Genomic DNA, 13167 nt, shown 5'->3' with positions numbered 1-13167 from the left:
GAATCTCTCCCACACACGGAGCAGGTGAACGGTCTCTCCTCAGTTTGAACTCTCTGCTGCCTCAGCAGGGCAGATTAAACATTGAATCCGCTCCCACGCTCAGAACAGGTGAACAGTCTCTCCCCACTGTGAACTCGCTGGTGTGTCCGTAGGTTGGATATTTGACTGAATCCCTTCCCACAGTCAGAGCAGGTGAACGGCTTCTCCCCAGTGTGCACTTGCTGGTGAGTCAGCAGCGTGGATAGATGAGTGAATCCCTTCCCACACTCAGCGCAGATAAATGGTCTCTCCCCGGTGTGAACTCGCTGGTGAGTCAGCAGGTTGGATGATTCACTGAATCGTTTCCCACACTCAGAACAGGTGAATGGTCTCTCCCCAGTGTGAACTCGCTGGTGTGTCAGCAGGTGGGATAACTGAGTAAATCCTTTTCCACACTCGGGGCAAGTGTACGGCCTCTTCCCAGAGTGAACTCGCTGGTGTGTTCGTAGGTTGGATGAATCACTGAATCTCTTCCCACACTCAGAGCCGGTGAACGCCCTCTCCCTGGTGTGAACTCGCTGGTGCGACAGCAGGTGAGATAACTGAGTGAATCCCTTACCACAGTTCGGAGCAGGTGAACGGCCTCTTCCCAGTGTGAACTCGCTGGTGTGTCCGCAGGTTGGATGAATGAGTGAATCCTTTCCCACACACAGTGCAGGTGAATGGCCTCTCCCCAGTGTGGCTGCGTCGATGTGTTTCCAATTCAGATGGGGATCTGAATCCCTTCCCATAGTCCCCACATTTCCACGGTTTCTCCATGGTGCGGGTGTCCTTGTGTCTTTCAAGGTTCGACGATCAGTTGAAGCTTCCTCCACACACAGGACATAAGTATGCTCCCTCCGCTGTGAATGGTCCAATGTTTTACTAGACTGCGTAACTGGTGAAAGCTCTTTCCACAGTCAATGCACTGGAACACTCTCACTCAGGTGTGTGTGTCTTGGTGCTATCCTGGTCAGACAGATGTTTAAAATCTCCACAAGCAGGTAGGACAGAGAAACATCACTCCTTCTAGATTCAAAGGCTGATAATATTCAGGTTCCATGAATCGAATGACTCTGAGATCCTGAAGTGACATTTGGTTTTGAAATTTCTGTCCGCAAATCCTCCTCTTCTGATAACCTGTAAAAGGAGATTAGATAAATCATCACTGTTGCAACAGGATAGAAACTCAGAACAGACAATTTTAGTTTCTGTGGAACATTGTGTGCTCTCCATTCTCACTTTGATGTACCTAATATGCACCCAATAGTCCTGCACTAAAAATGTGTGTAATATAAAGTAGTCTATTACATGATTAGAGGTATAATGGGGTCTGAGGGAGAACTTTATTTTGGCAGTGAGTCGTGATGACCTGGAACTTGTTGACTACGAGGGTGGTGGAAGAGAAGGCAATCAATGATTTCAAAATGAAATTGGATGAGCACTTGAAGGAAATAAACTTACAGGGGAATGGGGATATAGAGGGGGAATGAGACTGACTGGATTGTTCTGCAGAGAGTCGGCATGGACTCAAATTATCGAATGGACTCCTTCTGTGCCGTAATGACTCTGACTGGAAATATATAACACAGCTACAGTGCTATATTACAAGACTAGAAATCAGAATACATTAAGTTAAATGACCATAAATAATATATCTACGATGCACCATATAACAATACTAGACATATCTCTGTCCTAAATGAATTTACTGTTCCCTTAAATGTCAGTCAGTTCCTGGGGGAAATCACCCCTTTCATTGTTAACATTAGGAAAGAGATCATCCGTTTAGCCAGACAAATAAATGTGTCAAGCGGAGGGAGCAAAGGATGTCAATGTCTTTAAGAGAGAGAGAGAGAGAGACCTGGGCCAACCTTTCCAGAGTCTGCACCCTCCCTGGATTCACTTCCTTTCCCTTCAGTTCCTGCAAGTCAACAATTTCCCCCCAGAATGGGAAGAGAAATGGAAAGGGGGAGAAAAGAAAGTGTTTTACTCACAGATGTTGGACACAGGATGAAGTTTTAGTCTGTGTGAAGGTCAATTGTCATTCACACAAAGCCCGCGCTCTGATTGGCTGGAGGACCAGAATCCTTCCGGTCCTTCAACTTTTCCCATTGGTCAATCTCTCGCATGAAGACAATGGGCAGCGAAAGCCTTCGTGTGCCCGGGAGACCCTTTGACCCCCATGACGATCTTAGCGGTTGGCGAATGGGAAATGACATTCACTGCACATGCGCAGCTTCCCCTCTTCCTTGGACATGCGCAGTCCCGGGGCGCCCGCCCGCGCTGCGGATAGAGCGGTTTCCCCAGCGCGAGGGATTGTGGGAGCTGCGGCCGGCATTACTCGTCCAGAGCCCAGTTTCCAAACTCCTGGGACTGGGATGGAAAGTGGGGGTGGGGGGCGTAGTGACCTCACCCTGACACAAAGTACATGTCGGTAGTCACTGGATTTGATTGTGACGCCCCCTTAGCAAAACAGTTTGTTAACTTCAGGTGTAAAGATTTAGACACCTGGGTGACATATTGGGGAGGGCAATAGGTGAGTGTGAAACTGAACCCGAGAGTCAGCACCTTCAGGGGAGGAGAATTGGGAAAAATCAGGAGGAGGATAGTAGCATGAATTAGTGCGTCAATCAGTCGGGAGGAGGGAATGTGAGGGAGACAGAGATTTTGAGTTTGAGAGGGAGAAACATGTTCAATGTAAACCACAATTATTAATTCTGAATTTCGCTCCGGTACCAGCGGTGATGATTTGATGACGTCAACCCTCTTGCACCTGTTCTTACTTTGAAAGTTCTTCATGAAGTCAGCCCTCAGCCTTGTCTTTTCCAGGGAAAAAGTTCCCAGCCTGTTCAATCCATCCTGTAACTGAAACACTCTCAGTTCTAGGATCATCCTTGTGAATCTTTCTTGCACTTTCTCGATTTCCTCTCTGCCCTTTAGAAAATAATGGACACCCGGAACAGCTCACAATATTACAAGTGTAGTCTAACCAATGCTCGATACAAGTTTAACCTGACTTCTCTGCTTTTCAATACTATTTCTCTGGAAATGAGCCCCATATATGGGCCCTACAATTCAGGAAGGATGTCAAGGCCTTGGAAAGTGTGCAGGGATTTAGTCTGGGGACAGGAATAAGAAATTTCAGTAATGTGAACACACTGGAGAGGCCGGGGTTGTTCCCCTTAGAGCAGTGAAAGCTCAGAGGTGATTTGCTAGAAGTGTTCAAGAACATGAACGGTTTACATCGAGTAAATAAACAGAAACATTCCATTGGCATAAGGGTCGTTCACCAAAGGACACATATTTAAGGTGATTGACATAAAAGCCAGAGGGGAAATGGGGAAGATAAATCTTTACACAGTGAGGTGTTGTGATCCGGAATGCACTGCCTGAAAGGCTGGTGGTAACAGATTCAACAAAGGGAATTGGATAAATCCTGGAAGTGAACTAGTTTGCAGGGCTCATGGGGAAAGGGCAGGATAGTGGGACTAATTGAGTCACTCTTTCAAAGAGCCAGCACAGGCACGATGGGCCGAATAGTCTCCTTCTGTGCTGTGAGATTCTGTGATGACAGATAAATAAAAGCGTGTCTGTAATATGTACAGTGATGTCAATAATGTCTGGAATTCTCTTTGTGACGTTTCAGAATTTTATCCCTTTCCTTCCAGTTTGGTTTCAGACAAAGAGAACAAAAGCAAATCATTTTCAGTATATTGAGTAGCCCTGATGTCTATTCTTAGCCAGGATTACACAGGGGGAAAAGGGATGGATTCTCAGCCCAGCAAGTCAAGGTACCCTCTTTAAATGGCCACTTCCCACAATGGATTGTGTCCTCTGAAGGGAAGCAGCCTCGGTCCACTGGGAGTTCCTGCCCCCAGTCAGCTGGCTCGTGCTGGCTCATGCTCCTGCTGGACGATCTGTCTGTGAGGATAGGAGTGTGTCAGTTTAAAAAGAAACCTGCATTTATATAGCACCTTAGGGCATCTCAATGTGTTTCACTGCCAATGAAGCTCTTTCTGAAGTGTAGACACGACAGGAAACGTGACAGCCAATGTGTGCACAGCAAGATCCCACAGACAGCAACGTGATGATGACCACATCATCTGTTTTTACTGATGTTGGTTGAGGGATAAATATCGGGCCCCAGGACACCGGGGGTGAACTCCTCCCCCTCCTGCTCTCCTTCCAATTGTGACCATTCAGTCTTGTACATCCACCTGAGAGGGCAGACGGGGCCCTCGGGTTAATGTCTCACTCGAAAGACGGCCCCTCTGACAGGATAGTTCTCCCTCAGTACTGGCACCGGGAGTGTGGGACCTGGATTATGGGGGCTCAAGTCTCTGGAGTGGGGATTCGAACCCCCTACCTCCTGACTCAAAGGTGAGAGTGCTACCCACCATCATGCCGTGTTGAATAGAATCAGCGAGCTGGTGTTCGAGAATAATGGAATGGTTACAACACTGAAGGAGGCCATTCAGCCCATTGTGTCTGTTCCAGCTCTCTGCAAGAGCAACTCACCCAGAGCCACTTCCCCCACCTTTTCCCCATAACCCTGCCAATTTCTGCTCTTCAGATAATGATCCAATTCTCTGCTGAAAACCATGAGTGATTCTGCCTCCACCAGCCCCTCAGACACTGTATTCCGGATCCGAACCACTCGCTGTGGAATAAAGTTTCTCCTCGTGTTGCAGTTGCTTCTTTTTCTGACCATCTTAAACCAATGTCACCCGGGTCTCGTTCCTTCCACCTATGGGAACAGTTTCTCTCTCTCTGCTCTGTCCAGACCCCTCATGATTTTAATACCTCGATCAAATCTCCTTCCAATTTTCTCTTCTCCAGGGAGAACAACCCCAGTTTCTCCAATCTATCCGCGTCACTGAAGTTCCTCATCCCTGGGACCGTTCTCGTGAATCTTTTCCACACCCTCTGTAAAGCCTTCACATCCTTCCTAATCTGTGGCACCTAGAACTGGACACAATGCTCCAATGGAGCCCGAATCACTACTTTATACAGGTTTCTCATAGCTTCCCTGGTGTTGTATTCGAAGCCCCTGTTTATAAACCCCCAGGATCCCTTTTGCTTTATTAACCGCGCTCTCTACCTGCCCTGTCACCTTCACTGATTTGTGCCCCTATACCCACAGCTGCCTCTGCTCCTGCACCCGCTTTAGAATTGGATCCTTTATTATCAATTGTCTTTCTCTGTTCTTCCGACCATATAGAATCATTGAAGTACTCAAGCTGAAGTAATTGTGTGAGTTTAGTTTGGTGATAACACGGATCAAACAGACAGACACACACACACACACACACACACACACACACACAGCTGTACCAGGCAGGCACCTCAATACTTGCGGGGAGGTGAGTGTGAGATTGACATGTCAGCTCCTGAATGGATGGCAGGGTGGCAGGAAAACCTGGGGAGTGCGGCATGAGAATCCTTTTGGAATAAATATCGGACAGGCTGAGGGGTTTAAAGGTGAGGGAAAATATTAAAGAGGCGTTTGTACATGGGAAAGTCCAGAGGGTGAGAAACACCCTAAAGAGACTAATGAGCAGGAGATACAGATGATAACAGCTCATCTCACCCGCTCCACAACTTCAACACACCCACTTTGTCCACAAAGGTGCACCTGAAGAGTTCACAGTGTGAGGTCTCTACAAAACCACACGATTCTGGTGCTGAGGGCCTCTGACAGTGTCCAGGGGTTCGAAAGAAAACACAGTGAGGGGATTTCAAACACAGAACACCTTTCTCACCGCAGGGAAGTTTAAGTCTGGTAAAATGTCTCTTTTCCAGGGTGGTTCCTCAGGTTAATGAGCTCCCGAGATGGCAACTGAGAGGATTTTCTAAACCAGATTTGGAGGTGACTCAATTTGCCCCCGTCCTCCTCTTCTGTTATTTACAGATTTTGCCGACTGCTCCCTCTGTTATCTTTTGCCTCCGATATTTCTTTCTGGGTTAGTCGTCTATCTCTGTCTGAGCTTTTGATACAGTTCTGGTCCCTTCACGCAAAATCTGAGCCAATCAAATACAGAAACAAGACACAGGCAGTGTGATGGGAAATGTACAGAACTGGACCAGTTTTCTTCAATAGAGAAACTCTGCTGCCCAATTCCCAACTCACACACGGTACGGTTCACCTATCACCCCCTGTGCTCACTGACCAACATTGGCTCCCATTCAAGCAGTGCCTCGATTTTAAAATTCTGCTCCTTGGGCCCAATTTACCTCTGGAAAAGTGAATGGAATGTCGATTGAGCTAAATTCAGGCCCATTCTTTTCAAATTCCTCCACAGCCTCCTTTTTTTCACATCACCACATGGTCACACACACTCTCCCCATCTCTGTAATCTTCTCCATCCCTGCAACCATCCAAGATATCTGTGCTCGTCCAATTCTGGCCGCTTCAGCATCCCCGGTTTCAATTGCACAACCACTGGGGGCCGTGTCTTCAGCTGCCTGCGCCCCACGCTCTGGAATTCCCTCCCCAAACCTCTCTGCCCCTCGATCTTTTTTGCTCCTTTAGGACACTCCTTAAAACCTACCTCTCTGACCAAGCTACTGGTCATCTGAGCTAATATCTCTTTATGTGGCTCGGTGTCAACTTCTGTTTTGTAATCGAACCTTTGAATATCCCTGGGATGTTTAAAGGTGCTATATAAATGTAGGCTGATTTTGTTGTGGTGTTTGAATTATTTTCAGGGGACTCCACTATTGTTAAGCAGTCAAACACTTTCTTGTTGTGTCCAGAGAGAGCGACAGGAAGGCTGTTGACTATAATTGGCCATGAAAGGCTTTGTACCACGTTTAATTGTACAGAGGGGTGGAGGCATTGTTATATCGGTCACTCAGAGCTGAACAGAAACCCGTCGCTTTAAATACAGATACAGGGAAGAGGCTGAAATGAAATCTGTCCCTTTTAACCTGCAGGAGGCTCAGATTCCCAGGCTGCAGAAGGAGTCCATTCGGCCCATCGTGCCCCTGCCATTTCTTTGAAAGGACTCTCTGATACATCCAAGCGCTCTGCTCTATCCCCACAGCCCTGCAAATTGTTGCCTTTCAAGTATTTACCCTTCGGAAAGATACTGATGAATCTGCTTTCAGGCCAATCAGAACAACTTGCTGCATCAAAAAATAAAATCTCATCTCCCCTTCTGGCTCCTTTGTTAATGGCCTTAGAGAGACTCACTTTCTGTTAAAGAGCCTGCCAACCCCTCTCACCCACTTTCCTAAAGTGCAGAAATCTAATCATGAAAACTCCAGCAAAATCAAATATTTTACCAATACAAGTTTATTAATGAAATTGAACATGGTTAAAAAAAACAGAAAATTACTTGAAGATCAAAGACAACCAGAGTAAAAGGATGTGCACAATGTTCTGGACCCAAATAGTTTATCTTTAATTCATCTGTCCCCTGTTCGCTGCCCGCTTTGTGGAACACCTCCGCTCAGTCCACAAGCATGACCCTGACATTCCAGTTGCTGCCATTATAATTCACCACCTCGCTCTCATGCTCACATTTCTGTCCACGGCCTGCTGCAATGTTCCCGAGAAGCCCAACACAAGCTGGACGAACAGCACCTCATCCTCCAATGAGGCACTTTACAGCCTTCTGGACTCAACATTGAATTCAACAACTTCAGACTGTCAACTCTGTTCTCTGTTTTGATTCTTTTTTACTAAGTGCCAGTCTGCATCTTGTTTTCATATTTTTGCTTTCAGACAGAGCTGTCCTTTATTCTGCCATTAACACTTACTCTGGACCAATGCTTTGTTTCTTTACCACAACCATTACCTCTCCCTTTGCCTTTTGTCCCATGATATTTTTGTCATTTAATCTTGCCCGCCCTCTAACCAATCCCTGACTTTCCCTCTTGTTTTATCTGACCCTCCCCCCTTTCTCCGAAGTATTAACCCCATCACATTTCCCCCACTTCTTAATTCTGAAGAAGAGTCATATTGGACTCGAAAAGTTAGCTGCTTCTCCCTCTTCACAGATGTTGCCAGACCTGCTAATTTTTCCTAAACTTCCTGTATTTATTTCAGATCTACCTGTCATGGCAGGAAAAACACTATTTACTATCCAGAACAAAATAAATGTCCTTCATCAGCTTTTGTGGATCATTTCAGTGGAAATGTGCACTTCCAGGCTCAAAGAGCATCAGCCCACTGGAAGCAAAGTCATGAGGCCGGCCAGTCCAGCAGAAAGAAACCCTCCGACCCTCCCACTTCACCAAGTGTCAGAATGAACATGGTTCAGTCCTGGATGTGATTAACAGCGGCAATAACAGCAGAATCCAACTCCTGGAATCACTTGTGAACTCACTGGTGTCTTAACCAGTGGGATGAATGAGTGAATCACCTTCCACACAGGGAGCAGGTGGATGGCCTCTGCCCAGTGTGAACTCGCTGGTGTTTGTGCAGGCTGGATGAATGACTGGATCCCTTCCCGCATTCAGAGCAGGTGAACAGTCTCTCCCTGGTGTGAATTCGCTGGTGTGTCAGCAGGTTGGATAACTGACTGAATCCCTTCCCACACTCAGAGCAGGTGAATGGCCTCTCCCCTGTGTGAACTCGCACGTGCTTCTGCAGGTTGGATGAATGGCTGAATCCCTTCCCACAGTCAGAGCAGTGGAATGGCCTCTCCCCTGTGTGAACTCGCTTGTGCTTTTGCAGGTCAGATGAATTACTGAATATCTTCCCACATTCAGAGCAGGTGAATGGCCTCTCCCCAGTGTGAACTCGCTGGTGTGACTGCAGATTGGATAACTGAGTGAATCCTTTCCCACACTCGGAGCAGGTGAACGGCCTCTCCCCAGTGTGAATTCTCTGGTGTCGCAGCAGGTTGAATGAATCACTGAAACCCTTCCCACACTGGAAGCAGGTGAATGGTCTCTCCCCACTGTGAACTCCCTTGTGTGTCTGCAGGTCAGATGAATTACTGAATCCCTTCCCACATTCAGAGCAGGTGAACGGCCTCTCCCCGGTGTGAATTCGCTGGTGTGTCAGCAGGTTGGATGAGTGAGCGAATCCCTTCGCACACACAGAGCAGACGAATGGCATCTTCTCCCCAGTGTGAAATCGTTGGTGTGACTGCAGGCTGGATAACTGTCTGAATATCTTGCCACAATCAGTGCAGGTGAATGGCCACTTCCCGGTGTGAACTCGCTGGTGCCTCTGCAGGTGGGATAACTGAGTGAAACCCTTCCCACAGTCAGGGCAGGTGAACGGCCTCTCCCCAGTGTGACTGCGCCGATGAGTTTCCAGCTGAGATGGGGCTTTGAATCCCTTCCCACAGTCAGAACAGATGAACGGCCTCTCCCCGGTGTGACTGCGCCGATGAGTTTCCAGCTTCGATGGGGAACAGAATCCCTTCCCACAGTCCCCACATTCCCACAGTTTATCCATGGTGCTCGTGCCCTTGTGTCTCTCCAGGTCCGATGATCAGTTGAAGCCTTGTCCACACACAGAACATGTAAAAGGCTCTCCTCACTGTGAATGGTGATGTTTTTTCAGGCTGTGTAACTGGTTAAAGCTCTTTCCACAGTCAGTGCACTGGAACACTCTCACTTGGGTATGTGTGTCTCGGTGTTTTTCCAGTCACACTGAGGCTTAAAACCTTTTGAAGCAGACAGAACAGACAAACATTTCCCCTGCTTGGTTCAAAGAACCAATGATATTCAGGTCCCATTTAATCAAATGAGTTTGGCAGATCTTGATGTGACGTTTGGTTTGAGATTTCTGTCTGCAAATCTTCCCCTTCTAATATCCTGTAAAGGGACTTTACAAAAATCATCACTGTCAGTACCGGATAGAAATTCAGAGCAGGCAATTCTAATTTCTCATACAGTCATAGAGGTCCACAGCACAGAAAAAAGCCCTTCGGCCCATCGAGTCTGCGCCGGTCAAACAAGTACCTAACTATTCTAATCCCATTTTCCAGTACTAGGCCCATAGCCTTGTATGCCATGGCATTGCAAGTGCACTCCAAATACTTCTTAAATGTTATGAGGGTTTCTGCCTCTACCAGCCTTTCAGGCAGTGAGTTCCAGATTCCCACCACCTTCTGGGTGAAAAAATTCTTCCTCACATCCCCTCTAAACCACCTGCCCCTTACCTTAAATCTATGCCCCCTAGTTATTGATCCCTCCACCAAGGGGAAAAGTTCCTTCCTGTTTACCCTATCTATGCCCCTCATAATTTTATACACCTCTAATCATGTCCCCCCTCAATCTCCTCTGCTCCAGGGAAAATAACCCCAGTCTATCCAATCTCTCCTCACAACTAAAACTCTCCAGCCCAGGCAATATCCTGGTAAATCTCTTCTGCATTCTCTCTCGTGCAATCACATCCTCCCTACAATGCAGATTCCAGAACTGCATGCAATACTCTAGCTGTGGCCTAATCAGCGTTTTTGACAGTTCCAGCATAGCCTCCCTGCTCTTATATTATATGCCTCGGCTAATAAAGGCAAGTATCCTATATGCCTTCTTACCCACCTTATCTACCTGTCCCGCTATCTTAAGGGACCGGTGGATATGCACACCAAGGTCCCTCTGATCCTCAGTTACTTCCCAAGGTCCTACCATTCATCATGTATTCCCGTGCCTTGTTTGTCCTGCCCAAGTGCATCACCTCACACTTATCCGGATTAAATTCCATTTGCCACTGATCAGCCCATCTGACCAGCCCGTCCATATGCTCCTGTAATCTAAGGCTATTCTCCTCACTATTTACCACCCCAACAATTTTCGTGTCATCCACGAACTTACTGATCAGCCCTCCTCCATTCAAGTCTAAATCGTTTATATATACCACAAACAGCAAGGGACCCAGCACCAATCCCTGTGGAACCCCACTGGACACAGGTATCCTGTCACAAAAACACCCCTCAACCATCACCCTCTGCTTCCTGACACTCAACCAATTCTGGATCCAATTTGCCAAATTGCCTTGGATCCCATGGGCTCTTACCTTCGTTATCAGTCCCCCATGCGGTACCTTATCAAAAGCCTTGCTGAAGTCCAAGTAGACTATGTCAAATGCATTGCCCTCATGTACACACCTGGTCACCTCTTTGAAAAATTCAATCAAATTGGTCAGACATGACTTTCTCTGAACAAAACCATGCTGACTGTCCTTGATTAATCCCTGCCTCTCTAAGTGTGGATTAATTCTGTCCCTCAGAATTGCTTCCAATAGTTTCCCCACCACCGAGGTTAGACTGACTGGCCTGTAGTTCCCTGGTTTATCGCTTCCTCCCTTCTTGAATAACAGTACCCCATTGGCTGTCCTCCAGTCCTCTGGCACCTCTCCTGTGGCCAGAGAGGTATTGAAAATTATTGCCAGTGCCCCTGCTATCTCCTCAAAACCCTGGGGTACATTTCACCTGGGCCTGGAGATTTATCTACTATCCTGTCAGGCCACTTAGAACCTCCTCCATTTCAATGCTAATTTCTTTAATTATAACACAGTTCTTCTGCCTGATTTCCAAATCCACGTCACCCCTCTCACTTGTGAACAACGACACAAAGTATACATTTAGAACCCTACCTTCGTCTTCCGGCTGATAGCACACTGTACCCTCTCTCGTTCCCCAAAAGCTGCAAATCTCCACCCCACACACAGTCCCTGTATTCTCACTCTGCTACACTCTCTCCATTCTAAATTTAATCTACCCGGTATACACCCAATCATACTGTACTTAAAAGGTATGGTACTCTATTACATGATTGGAGACACATGGGCTGTGAGCGAGAACTGTATTTCAGCAGCGAGTTGTGATGGCCTGGAACTCACTGTGTACGAGGGTGGTGGAAGCAGAGATGATCAATGATTTCAAAATGAAACTGGAAAGGCACTTGAAGGAAATAAACTTGCACAGGAATGGGGATATAGAGGAGGAATGGGACTGACTGGATTGCTCCACAGAGTCGGCAGGGACTTGAGTTGGTGAATTGACTCCTACTGTGTCGTAAAACTTACAACTTATCTTGTTCAGTCACAACATCATCATCTCTCTGCTAACCAACTCACTCACTTACCGTCCCACTCGAATCACTCAAACTCACCCTGGACACTCCAGCAATCAGTTTCCCACAGGCTGTCCTAGAAATACAGGACAAAAGGAAAAATAAGGAGCAATCCCTTAAAATAAAGGACAGTAAATCACCTGGAAATTGTCCCCTTAAATGTCAGCCATCTCTTGGGGAAACCACTCCTTTAATTGTGAACATGAGGAAAGGGACCATCCTTTTAGCCAGACAAATAAATGTGTCAAGCTGAGGGAGCAAAGGATGTCAATGTCTTTAAGAGAGAGAGACCTGGGCCAACCTTTCCAGAGTCCGCACCCTCCCTGGATTTACTTACTTTCCCTTCAGTTCCTGCAAGTCAACAATTTGCCCTCAGAATGAGAAAAGAAATGGAAAGGGGGAAACATTGATTTCCTCACAGATGTTGCCCAGAGGAGGAAGTTTCAGTCTGAAGCTCATTGTCCAACATCCGCATTGTGACGTCCACAATGGAACCCTGCCTGAATCAGCCAATAGGAATCACTCTGCTCCGCGGTGACGTCCTCGGGTTCCAGTCTGCAGGCCAGGCGCGCGGACACGGGAGCCCCGCCCCAACCCATTGTTTCCCCTCCCCCTACCCCGCCTCGAGCCAAGGTTTCCAGGCAACTGGCTCCGGCCAGACCGAGTAGCCACTCGGGAGATGGGAGGCTGCGCATTTGCGGGGGAGCCCGCCCCTTCCCTTCATGCTGAGGGGTTGACCAATGGGGAAAGTTGGAGGACCGGAAGGACTCTGGTCCTCCAGCCAATCAGAGCGCGGGCTTTGTGTGAATGAAGATTGAGCTTCACACAGACTAAAACTTCCTCCTGTGTCCAACATCTGGGAGTAAAACACTTTCTTTTCTCCTCCTTTCCATTTCTTTTCTAGTCTTGTAATGAAATGCTGTAGCTACATTATATATTTCCAGTCATGGAGTCATTATGGCACAGAAGGGGGTCCATTCAGCAACTCGAGTCTGTGCCAACTCTCTGTAGAACAATCCAATCGGTCTCATTCACCCTCAATATCTCCATTCTCTCTCCCAGAAGTTTCCTTCAAGTGCCCATCCAATTTCACTTTTAAATGATTGA

The 13167-nt window shown here is 47.2% G+C and overlaps 5 protein-coding genes and 1 pseudogene across 7 annotated transcripts in view; 2 read left to right on the top strand and 4 right to left on the bottom strand.

Moving 5' to 3' along the window:
- LOC144698460 (uncharacterized) overlaps positions 1-13167 on the bottom strand; it is a 404975-nt gene that overhangs the window by 25348 nt on the left and 366460 nt on the right. The window lies entirely within an intron of this gene.
- The window catches only part of LOC144697207 (uncharacterized), a 301742-nt gene that overhangs the window by 66045 nt on the left and 222530 nt on the right, over positions 1-13167 (bottom strand). The gene's annotated exons all lie outside the window — the stretch shown is intronic.
- Positions 1-13167, bottom strand: part of LOC144697338 (uncharacterized) — a 264249-nt gene that overhangs the window by 35163 nt on the left and 215919 nt on the right. The window lies entirely within an intron of this gene.
- LOC144696975 (uncharacterized) overlaps positions 1-13167 on the top strand; it is a 404367-nt gene that overhangs the window by 257871 nt on the left and 133329 nt on the right. The window lies entirely within an intron of this gene.
- The window catches only part of LOC144696962 (uncharacterized), a 36872-nt pseudogene that overhangs the window by 4514 nt on the left and 19191 nt on the right, over positions 1-13167 (top strand).
- On the bottom strand, positions 7313-12640 carry LOC144697013 (uncharacterized). Of its 2 annotated transcripts, none has more exons than XM_078568766.1 (2): positions 12480-12640; positions 7313-9798 (listed from the first exon to the last, which is right to left on the bottom strand). In XM_078568766.1, the coding sequence occupies exon 2, from the start codon at positions 9434-9436 to the stop codon at positions 8387-8389; it is 1050 nt and encodes a 349-aa protein (XP_078424892.1). In that variant the 5' UTR covers positions 9437-9798; positions 12480-12640; the 3' UTR covers positions 7313-8386. The 2 variants fall into 2 exon arrangements, with proteins under 2 accessions (XP_078424892.1, XP_078424893.1); XM_078568767.1 differs by lacking the exon at positions 12480-12640 and adding an exon at positions 12014-12103.

Source organism: Cetorhinus maximus, chromosome 23, assembly GCF_964194155.1.
Source record: "Cetorhinus maximus chromosome 23, sCetMax3.hap1.1, whole genome shotgun sequence".
Lineage (NCBI taxonomy): Eukaryota > Metazoa > Chordata > Chondrichthyes > Lamniformes > Cetorhinidae > Cetorhinus > Cetorhinus maximus.
Note: the sequence above shows the minus strand (reverse complement) of the source record. Positions and strands in the feature narration are given on the sequence as shown.